Source organism: Parasteatoda tepidariorum, chromosome 3 (assembly GCF_043381705.1).
Source record: "Parasteatoda tepidariorum isolate YZ-2023 chromosome 3, CAS_Ptep_4.0, whole genome shotgun sequence".
Taxonomy (NCBI): domain Eukaryota; kingdom Metazoa; phylum Arthropoda; class Arachnida; order Araneae; family Theridiidae; genus Parasteatoda; species Parasteatoda tepidariorum.
In genome coordinates, this window is record NC_092206.1 from 63,295,242 (window position 1) to 63,307,110 (window position 11,869).

Below are 11,869 nucleotides of genomic sequence, written 5' to 3' on the forward strand. Positions count from 1 at the left end.
ATATCTAATTGAGTATGTAAAATTTGTGAATTTTTTTTATAATTGACTTAATATCAGTTTCTTTATAGAACATAAATTAATAAACGCATCATCAAAAACGTGGACATCAACCTGCAAGAGGAGTTTGCTGAATTATTATCGGATCTTGAAGCAAAGACGATTTATAAAAATTTAACAATAAGTAAATTTTGAACAACTATAAATATAATGCAAAAATATGTAGAACTTTATGAAATAGCTCAGCCTTTTTATGCTAGCTTTTCCAAGTTCCTGTATGGTTGAAGCCGGTTTCCGTCACGTAAATTCAATCTTAACTAAGTACAGAAATAAATTAAATGTGGAGTTACGAGGGGATTTAAAATTAAAATTGACCAATTTTGAACCCAATATAGCGAACCTTGGAAAAAAAACACCAGGCACACTCATCTCATTGGTTAAGAAGCAATAAATCTGTAGTTACTTTACTTATTATTTCTACGTATTTATAATTACTTATTATTTAATTAATATTAAGGTATTTAAATTTCAACATTAATATATTTTTCATAAAACTATTGTTACACAATGTACTATTACTTTAATAAATGTTTAAGTCATGAAATAAATGTACAAACACAGTATCTAATAGAGTTTTATCTTAATTAACGGAAAATTACTTTTATGGGGGTCGATGGAGATTTCGAAAAATTATGTAGGGGTCAATGATGAAAAAAGTTTGGCGACCCATGAGCTAAAGTAATAACCTCTTCACATTTTCTATGACGCAATTTTAATAATTTCAACAAATTAAAAAAAGTTATCAATAGTGAAAAAAACAAGGTTTTATGTAGTATTATAAAATGATATATACGTAGAAAGATTTTCTTTTTTTTACAGATAATGTTAATTAAGCGGGTTATAATTCAAGTTTAACCTCGTCCATTTTATTATTTTAATTAATTACATGTGATGAGATACTTTTGCATGTGAGTTTAATTTGCAGACAGGGAAAAGAGAAAGTGTTGATAACTGTCAATATGATGCAATATTACTTATGTAATATTTTATCGCACATTATTTAAAAGAAAAGAAAAACATTACATTTATACTTTTTAACGAGGAAAAGACTGTTTTCAAGAACATCTCACAATAAAAAGCAGATTTTTATCATCCAAGTTCGAAATTGAATTTGTTTTACTATCTTGTTGATACTTGAAACCTTGCCAAAATAGATAAGAACATAGATAAAAACGTTAGGAAATTTTTTCAAACTTTTTAACAATGACTGGGGAGGGAAAATAGAGAAATTTTCTGTTACAAGTTATATTTACCTACAAAACTGTATCAAACAACTGTATTTGACAACAATGAGGATCGTAACTAATTAGCTTTAAACAATTCTTCAATTTTATTAAGTTCGGGTAAACGATTCAAATCGAATCGGACGTTAAATTTATGAATTAGTTTATGAGGTGTTTTTTTTTTTCAGTGCTTCTCTTGTAATGTAAAATGTTTCTGCATTTCAAGGGAAATTTTCTTAGATAGCTCAGTTTTATATTCTTATAATTTCTAACAAGTTGTTGCAATAAATTTCATTACATCCGAATTATCCTTCTTTAATAAAAGCAGAAAATTACTTTAAAAAAATGTAAGGATATTTAAAATAATTAATGTTCTTGCGAAAAAAATTTTCGTGTACCTATTATATAGTTAACGTTTTCATTTAAACAGGTTAATATATGTAGCATAAAACGCATGATATAGAGTCTTAAGTTAAAATAAACTTTTTTCTTAAAAAGGAAAAGAAACTAATTCCCCCGGACTTTGGTAAATTTTAATATTTTAAGTTAATTGTTATTTTAATTTAAAGAAAATGAGTTCAGGTAAGCCTAGAGCAGGGATGGCGAACCAATGGCACGCGTGCCATTTATGGCAAGCGACACAATATTCTGGGCACTCCACCGATCACAAAGTTCATTATGAAGCATATTAACGATTAAATGAAAATTCACAAAAACAAACAAAAAAAGCAATTATTAACAAAATATTAACAATTAATGCCAATAAAAACAATTAATAACCATAAGAAACAAGCTAACAATAAATAACTAGCAAAAATAAATTTAACAGTCCTGCCTAAACTAACATCTTACTAATATAAGTTATTAGTAATCTAATCTGCATCAACAGAAGTCACACTGATGTTACTTTGAGTTGAATTACGCGTATAACTGAGACATTGCAAAATGTTTATTTTTTTTCCATATTTAATAAAGAGTTTTGAGTTGATGGTATTTAGTATTGTTATTTACCCAAGAATCACGAAGTCAAAATTATTTGACGGCACGTCTATGACCTCATTAAACAATTTTCAGAAAAAATGGCACGTTGGTGCATAAAGGTCCGCCACCCCTGGCCTAGAGTTAACTTTGAAGTTTCTAATGCTAAAAAAGTGTTTTGAAAATATCAAAATTCATTACCTCTTTAAAAAAAAACTTTATTTCACTATATTCTTTGATGTTTTTATACTTTCTTCTCTTTTCGAGACGAGAAGGGAAAAGCAAAGTGTGAAAGGAGGGGGGGGAACACAATATTGATGATCCCCTCGCTGGAGGGGATGGTTTTACCAACTTTTTTTTTTCCCATTTGGGGACAGCAGGTGAGAATTTCAGAAGGGAAAGTTCACTGATAGACTTTTCTGAATGGAAATAATAGGAAACATTGGCAAAATAAAAATCCTTACCAGCTGTTAAGGTTGAACAACACATTGAGGTTCGCATTTCCAACAATTTAGACACTGAACTTTGAGATTAATTTTAAGTTAAGATAGAGACAATTCTCAGAGAAATCTACTCGCTTTCTGATTTATTCTCCTAATGGAGTAAATATGGGAAAAAACGATTTAATGGCTCTAATATTTTTTAAAAATTTTGAAGCAATTTCGATTTATTATTGTTGTTATCATTAAATTTTTTTATTATTATTTTATATACTGTATTAACTGAGTAAAATCTTGTAATGTGTAGCTTTTGTTTCGTTTAAAAGATTTTTTCTTTATTATTTATACAATAATTATATAACAGCGAAACCCAGAACCCTATATAACTAAATTTAATTCAGTATTGGTCTGTTACTAATCATTTCATTCGTAGACTACGATTTAAAAAAGTGCTTTTTTTAATTTATGGCAAATTCACTATGGAACTTAAATAAGGTAAAAGAGATTTTATCTTTCCAAATAGCCCTCAAAATAATTCTCTTACTAAGCTCTTTCGCTTAAACTCATAAAATGCGATACAGAAAATGTTTTAAACTTAAGTTCAAAAAATAATAATAATAAAAATCTTAATTCTAAGACTTGCACACAATGCCAGCCTTAGAATTACTTATAACCTGTTTTGTCGTTTGAATATTATAAAAGCAAGCAACAAAGCTTTATTGTACAAATTTTTAAGTTAGTGAGTGGAAAATTTAATTTAAAATCACCTTTTTTGATAGGACACAAATAGCCGCCCTCTAACTAAAGGTATATTATTAAATTAAGGATTAATTGGAAGTGATAAAACATTTATTGTTAAAAACCTTAAGAAAATATTATTTAATATATATTAAAAAAAAAAAATTCTTCTAATTTTGAAGCAGCGCAATAGATAACTCTTTCGCATTTCAAGGGTGCATGACGATCAATAATATTAGGAAAACATGGCGCTCAGAATCTCCCACTTTGTAACCATGGTAACCCTCGAGAGTGTTTAGACACGGAACCACTTTTTAACCGGGCTTCACTAGTATTACATTAATTACGATGCTTAATTTGAAATGAAGTATTCGAATTACTTCTGAAGAAGATAACTGCATTTTCCTCATTCACTTCCTATTGCAGTATGGAACATGACCTTGACCTTCAATCCACTTGCGCGGGAACGCGAATTCCCTCGCTATCGTTTGATTTGATTGTCATAAGTAATTCATTTAAACAATGAAATTACGTATTTATATCCTGGCAAATTATGTTTAGTAATGCAAGACGTTGTCTAAACTAGCATGTTTAGGTACCATTCATTACAAATGCAGTTTTTTGATATTTACATTAAAAATATGATATTCTAAATACTAACAAGATAACAAACTAAAGATATAATTAAAAACTATTATTAATTTACTAGTATAACTTTTTTAAATATAAGTGGAATATTCATTTGCTGAGTCATAAACGTTAGCATATACCTGTATTGCATTTTTGTAGAACATTATTGGTACGACAACTAGAAAATTTGGGAGTTTTATTGAGAAAATTTGAGAGTTTTTTTGGGAGAAATTTAACAAGTTTAGGAAAAACAAACTTCTTTCGGTTTTTAAAATGTGTATGTTTCAAAAAGTTCTGAATATTTATAATTTCATACAGGTCGTTTTTAATGACACTGACACTTAATCATATTGTAGTGTAATTAGTTATGTAAAGAAATTCGAAAAACTTTTTCTTTTCGGTTTTCTGTAAAACAAGCTTAACTGGAAGTGAATTTCTTAAAAAGTTTCAACGTTACAGAATGTATTTAAATTTTGGCTAATTTGGTATAGGTAGGTTCTTAAGTTACAAATCAGCCCCCGTCTCCCAAATACTTTTGTTCATCCCTTAATAATGGCATTCATTATCTTGGAATTATTCTTCAATTACTAGTCTTGTTTTTTAAGAAGTCATTCATGCATTTCATTTTATACAAAAGATACCTTGTTCAAAAATATTGTGGAAACTGTTATTTATTTATTTTAACTATTTTTAGTATTTAACAATGAAGGGCAATATACTTGGGATATATATTTTAAAATATAGAAGATACAATGAATTTATAACCTAGCTAAGAAACACACAATGAATCAACAACAAATTTTTCCACTTCGAAGAAAAATTATTGAATTATTGTGTGATTCTCCTTTTTTGTATATTTTTGCAAGCGCAATAAAATGCAGCTTTGGAGTAACTTTTAAAATATTAAAAAATTAGAAAACTAAATTTTTTTTCTTTCACAAAACTGTGCCGTGATAAATAACAGTTACGAAAATAACATATAACATATGGTTTGTTTCATATGGCGACAAGAATTGCTTTAAAAGATTTAATTGGAAATAAAAGAAAAACTAATGATCGTAATTTTTTATAAACCTATTTTAAATTTATAATCCTAACCTATTAGTATTCACGGTCCCTTTTTAAGAACAGTATATTTACCTCAATAATTTTGAAATAAATGCTTTTTTCGACATTCCAATTATTATTTAATTTTTTCTTTATTTTATTGGCAAAAGCACACTCATAGTTGATAGTATGACTTTTTTTTTATAAACATTTTCAAGTCATAATTATTTTTCGCAATATCAAGAAAAAATAAAGATTGCTAATTATTTATTTATCTAATTGCATTTACAAAACATTTCAAAGATTATATTGTAACAATATTATTTTTCTTGAAATCTAATGATCACCTAATTTTAGGTTTTTTTATTTACGCTTTTAAATTTTACGGGTTTTTTCAATTTCTTCAAATTTACCAAAAAGCATTCAAGCTAAAAAATTTTAGTAGTTTTTTAAATTGATTATACACAAATGAAATATTATTACAAAATTATGGCAACGACATAAATTAGAGTGGTAGAGCATTTGCCTCTCAATGAGATGACCCAGGTTTGAATCTCAGCGGTGGGTGGTTGTATCAATTCTGCCCCTGGCTCTCCCCGACCACGCTGCTGACGTAATATATCTTTAGTGGTATACGGGCTAGAATCCCCTTTGCCGTAGGGCTAAGGTTTTCGTGGTTTTTCTCTTCGCATAACACAAATGCGGGTTTGTTTCATCAAAAAAGTTCTCCACTACGGCTAATTTGTTCTAGAGATCCTGATATCTAACTCTTAGAGAGTTACGACAATAACTTCAAAATTTCCCGAAACAGCTGGGTTGTGAAAGAGAAAGATTATGGAATGGTAACCACACTTGGTCAAGTTTCTCAACAATCTCTATTTCTTCCTCCGTGTTGGGAACTTATAGCCTTCACAGTGATTTTTATTGGTCTTTTAATTTATTTGTTTAGTATCATGTGTTGTTTAAGTCATGTTAAAAGTTAAACTAAAATGAAACCATTTTATATAAGGAAGTGAATTATTGGTAACTTTACAAAAACTAATTTGGTAAAAGTTTTTTTTTTTATTTCTATTAACATATTTTTTATCACTTAAATAAATATTTTTATTATAATATAAATAATCTTTTTATTTTATTGTTTTTTGTTAACGTTGTTTAATCTTGATATCTTTGGGATGGAATCTCGATAGATGAATGTTTGTGTTGATAGAATCTTGCAGTCAAAATTTATATTACTTTCCGACTAGCTAGAGCACTCAAGACAGTACTAAAGTTCCGTGTCTAATATCAATGCAGGACACAATCACTTTTTGGCAGCATCACTACAATATACAATCACTTCTTACCAGTAGAACTTATCGCGATAGTGTCAAAGAAAATTTTTCGTAAATCAAAATTTTCCGTTTACTTTCAGACTGGCTAGAGCACTCAAACACTCAAATTAAAATTGAAGTTCTATGATGAATTTCAGTACTATTTTCAATAATTTCACGACCGTTATAAGTAAAATTTAGGATGAAATTATTGTCAAAGCAAACTTATCGCCGGTCTAATTTCCGATCACTTTCTGATTATCTAGAGTGCTTACGTTATCAGAGCCCCTCCGCGCCTTACGACAGACAATGTAAGTTTCATTTCTTTCCGAATCAATCAGAATTAACCATCATATTATCGCAAAGTTAACTGATTGCTGCTAAAAATTTCATCCAATTTCCGAAAAACTGAAGTGTTTAAACCTGATCTAGAGATCCGAACCTAATGACAATAAATTTATAGTCAATCGANGTAGAACTTATCGCGATAGTGTCAAAGAAAATTTTTCGTAAATCAAAATTTTCCGTTTACTTTCAGACTGGCTAGAGCACTCAAACACTCAAATTAAAATTGAAGTTCTATGATGAATTTCAGTACTATTTTCAATAATTTCACGACCGTTATAAGTAAAATTTATCATGAAATTATTTCAAAGCAAACTTATCACCAGTCAAATTTCCGACCTCTTTCTGATTAACTAGAGTACTCACGTTATAAGAGCCCAGCCAAGTCTTACGTAATTTTAATTTCTTTTCTAATTTTCTATTAATTCTATTTGTTTTAAACAGAATTAATCACCATATTATCGCTAAGTTAAGTGATTGCTGGTAAAAATTTCATCCAATTTCCGAAAAACTGAAGTGTTTAAACCTGATCTAGAGATCCGAACCTAATGACAAATTAAATAATAATTTTCTGGTAACTTTGTCACAAGAAAAATTTAGTCATATTATTTCTACAATAAATTTATAGTCAATCGAAATTTCAACTACTGTCTGATTAGCTAGAGGGCCTACATTTTAGATGGAAATGATAACTCAAGTCTCATACTAGAAAACATCTCAAGTTTTTATCGTTTTTTAATCACTGAAGAACACTTTTGAATCATATCACCAAAATGAATGTGTATTCTAACTGAATTTCGACTACTTTCCAACTAATTAGTGTTCTTATATGGAAATGGTTGTTTCAATTATTCTTGATCCATATAAGCATAATTTTAGATCGCCAAGTGAAATTTATCAACATTCTGAATTTCAAACACTTTCTTACTTGGTAGATTGCTGAAATTTCAACAGGAACTCTGTGCCTGGTGAAAATATGCAATCATTTTTTTATAGTTCAAAATAAATTTATTAACGAACGATGAATTTTTCATACATTTCGACTTTATATAAAAGGCGCAAAATCAAAAAATAAAAAATGAGAAAATAATTCAGTTTTTGTCATATAAGCGTTCTATTTTCTTTTCTTAAAACTAGTCATTATATCTCAATTTCTATTTTCGATAAGTAAGTCTTTTCTAAAAACTGAGATAAAATGTAATCAATAAAAACTTATTAATGTAGACTTCGTGCTCAAAAATAGATATCATTATCACTTGCGCAATAACTATATGGATTTTTTGCAGTAAATCAAATTTTTTAGATGGCGACTCGGAAGATAGAAAATATTTGCCTAGTCAATGATATCTTATAACTTTTAGTGTAAAGTTAGTATTTTAAACAAATAGTGATATCAAGCTTGGTTTTTTCTGCAGAAATGGTTTATATTTATATCTAAAAAATTATGCAATGGGTTTATAAAAAGAAAGGAATGATATTATTATTAAATAAAGGAAATTATATAAGTTTCCCGAATACGAGACCATACTTGCATGACATATTCTTATTAAGTCTAAAATTTATTAAATTTACTTTTTTTTTATGTAAACATATCATTTTTTTTAACATTTTTGCAATCATGAATTAAAAGATATTATAAAAAACGAAAAATAAAATAACTATGTTAATTCAAAGACTTAAAAAAAAGGTCAAAATTAGCCAAAAAAATCTGTTTTAAGTTCGCCAAGGTTTTAAAAAGACTGAGACCATTTTTTTTTTTTTTTTTTTTNAATTTTTTTTTTTTTTTTTTTTTTTTTTTTGTGAGAGTTTAAATGCAAATAAGGGCGCATAAGGGGTGCTGAAGCTTTAACAGATCATTCGATTCCGTCAATCGAATTCGAACAATAATTAAAAGGGAATGTTTGAATGAATGAAATGTTTTAAAAAAATCAATTCCTCGTTGCATAGGCATTAACAGCTTTTAGAGTAATATAATAACATTTAAAAATAATAAATTTACAATATTAGAATAAATATTAAAAACAAAGTTGAATATGGGGAGAGGGAAAATGGTAATACCAAAATTTACATTATTTACTGCAAGTTTTGTTTTCGGAAAAAGAAAAAAAGAAAAAAAACACAGTGGTAGAAAGAAGAAAAAAAGAGCAAACAAAAATTTTCATTGAAGTCATGCTTCCCCTGCTCCGATGAGAAAATCATATGAATCCCCAGCTCCCTGTCCTCTAATGGTTAGCGCATGCGCATTTGTAGCACTTTCACAAAACAAGAACGAGAATGTTTGATAACTCTGAAACACTTTTATGAGTAGTGCGATTTTGTTTCATACTCGTACAGTGTGACGTCTGTTTCCAGTAAGATTCATTATGTTTAACTTTTTGTGTTCTTTGTCCGCTATTACTTCGTCGCCGCTGTATTATTTATGAATTAAATATCAGGGAAATAATCAATCCTAACGTTTACATTAACATGGGATAATACAATTATATCTCCTTTTTTTAATCAGTGATAAAATGTTTTTCTTTACTGAAATAATTTTTCTACTCAGTGTAATTTAAAAAATAATAAATAAGTGAAAAAAATCTGGGTCAACAAAAATTTAAAACGAAAATGGAACTCTTTACATTTTTAAATATTTTTATAAATTCTTAATAACCTAATTTTATAAATAAATTTATACAAGTGATAGGGTATGATTTTCATTTAAAATAATTTCAAAGTATATAAACGGGTGTTTGTTTCAGGTTTTATGAAATAATTGTTTATACATGTTAAAAAATTAATAAGAAAAAATTTCAGTTGTAAAATACAATAATACGATTAAAATTAATACAAAACAAACAATGTAATTGAAAAAATATTAAGAATGCGGTTCCATTAATGTAAAGAGCAGGTTTTTTTTTGTTTTAATCAAATCTAAAGGTTAAGACGAAATTTTATAAAGTAGAAGGCGATAAAACAAATCGATAAGGTCGAGGTTTTTACCATTTATCTTTAACATTTTCTTAAATAAAATTTAAATACATTATTAAATTGAATGGACATTTTTTCACAAGTTTTTGTAATAATTTATTTATTTACTAGCTTTGAACTGGCGATGTCGCGGATGTGCTATTCTCCTACAATGGAATTCCGAACCATTCCATAAGACTCAGGGAAAACCTGAGCAAATACTTGTATAAACTCATCTTTATGGAGAGTTTATTTAAAAAACGAGTTTAACTAGAATTTGTGTTAGATAAGTATAAAATCACGGAAAATGTTTTTAAGGTTAGCTCAACATCAAGTGTTTTCCCCTGAGCTAGCTCAACTGTTAAAAATGTCAGTTCTTTATTTTGGCTCATTCCCTCTCTTCTGCTGTCTTATAACTCTAATACCGAATCAAATATATTTTGAAACCAATTGAAACTAATTTTTTTTTTTTTTAACTCACACTTGAAAATTCGGAAATATTAGAGGTTGTTATTAAACAAGTAGTGGAAGGATTTTAAGTAGAACCATTGTATAAGACTAGAAATATAGTACTTAATAGAGACAGATTATGTCTATAGAATAAAGAACTACTCTAATAATGGGATGCAATTATTCTTTGTGTTGTTTAAAGGAAGAAAAAACAAACAAAAAAACTCGAGTTTGCATTGTTAAATAATGCAGTGAAAATTTTTTACGTAGAAATAAATTTCTTTCTCCTCTTTAACTTTGATGATATCTTCTAGAAATTAGCTCTGCTACAGAGCCATTTTTCGCAGGATAATTAATAATTAGCAATAAAACACCTACATAGCCCTACGTACGCATGCAATCTCTAAACTACAGATGAATTTTTTGTCAGTTATTAACTCATTTTTTATGAATTAAAATCGTCATTTAAGGGAAAAGAAACGGAAAATTCTATCAGAACTCGAAATCTCTTCATATTCTACCACAATCTTCATTACGTCCAATCTGTTCCCATCTTTGTTGTCTTAGGGGGAAAAAAAGGTGTAGAAAAAAATGATAACATTTCTTTTTGCCATTTGATGATTTAGATAATATTTTAGAAAGTTATCAGTTAACTCCTCTGTCTTTTTTTTAAAAAATACTTTTTATTAACACCAGGCAACATTGAAAAATGTCAGATACAATCTTGGCATCAAGCCAATTTTTTTTATATATATTTTCTTACTGACCTTGTTGTAGGCACGGTAGCAGTAGTATTTTTTAAAATCCAAGTTCAACTGCCATTTAGACTTGGATCTAGTTCTTCCTTTTTAATTTCCAACTCAATAACTAACTGTTGAAATAAAAGTTTATTATATAGATATTTATTTTCGTCTGTGGCTTTTTATTCTTTCAGTTATACATTAAATTTAAAACTGTATAAGTAAGCTGGTGGACAAAAATATGGGTATTCTGCTGTATGAAATGGAGTGCAGTCCTCCTTGTGCAGCTGTACGGATGACGCTTGGACACCTGGGAATCAAATTTGATCAAAAGTTTCTTGATTATTTTGCCGGTGAACATCTGAATTTTTAAAGGTAATCCTTCTTTAAGAACGAAATAGAAACGAACATTTTTTTGTCATTATTTAAATATTTTTTTCAAAGAAAATGTTTTTAATATGTAATAGTTTCGTTTTCAAATTTAATACCTTTGATTTAAGTTGCAATAGTTTTACTATTTTTGTTACTCTATTTTTTGTCATTTCTTTGAGGCACATTTTGGGTCTGCCATTACGAATTTTGAAAATTTTACAGAATTACTATAACAGATAGCGGATATCCGCCATCTTAGAAAACGCTATTACCGTTTTTTTAAACTAATGGCGTAAACTTTAATGTTGTGCTATATTGAAAACTCGTTTTGATTATAGAAAATCAATATTAGGTTTGAACTTACTAGCTTCGAAAATTCATATATAAAGATAATTTTATCTTAAAGAATGTGTTATATTTGTTAGGTCACATGGGAGTTCTAGCAAATACAAGTTTAGTTAGCCTTATTAGCAGGGGTCTGTTTAGAAGAAATTTGGGTCCGTTAACGGACCCTTCACAAAATATCTTTTCATGAAAACGGACCCTTCACAAAATATTTTAACTTAAAAACGGACCCTTCACAAAAT

General features: G+C 28.2%; 1 protein-coding gene across 1 annotated transcript in view; it reads left to right on the plus strand.

Annotated features, from left to right (window-relative positions):
- The first annotated feature begins 8,969 nt into the window (after positions 1-8,969).
- LOC107456284 (glutathione S-transferase 1) overlaps positions 8,970-11,869 on the plus strand; it is a 14,755-nt gene continuing 11,855 nt past the window's right edge. The window contains 3 exon segments of the mRNA XM_043039414.2: positions 8,970-9,122; positions 11,105-11,266; positions 11,269-11,285. Of these exon segments, the coding sequence (XP_042895348.1) occupies positions 11,152-11,266; positions 11,269-11,285 (132 nt within the window). The 5' untranslated portion in view covers positions 8,970-9,122; positions 11,105-11,151.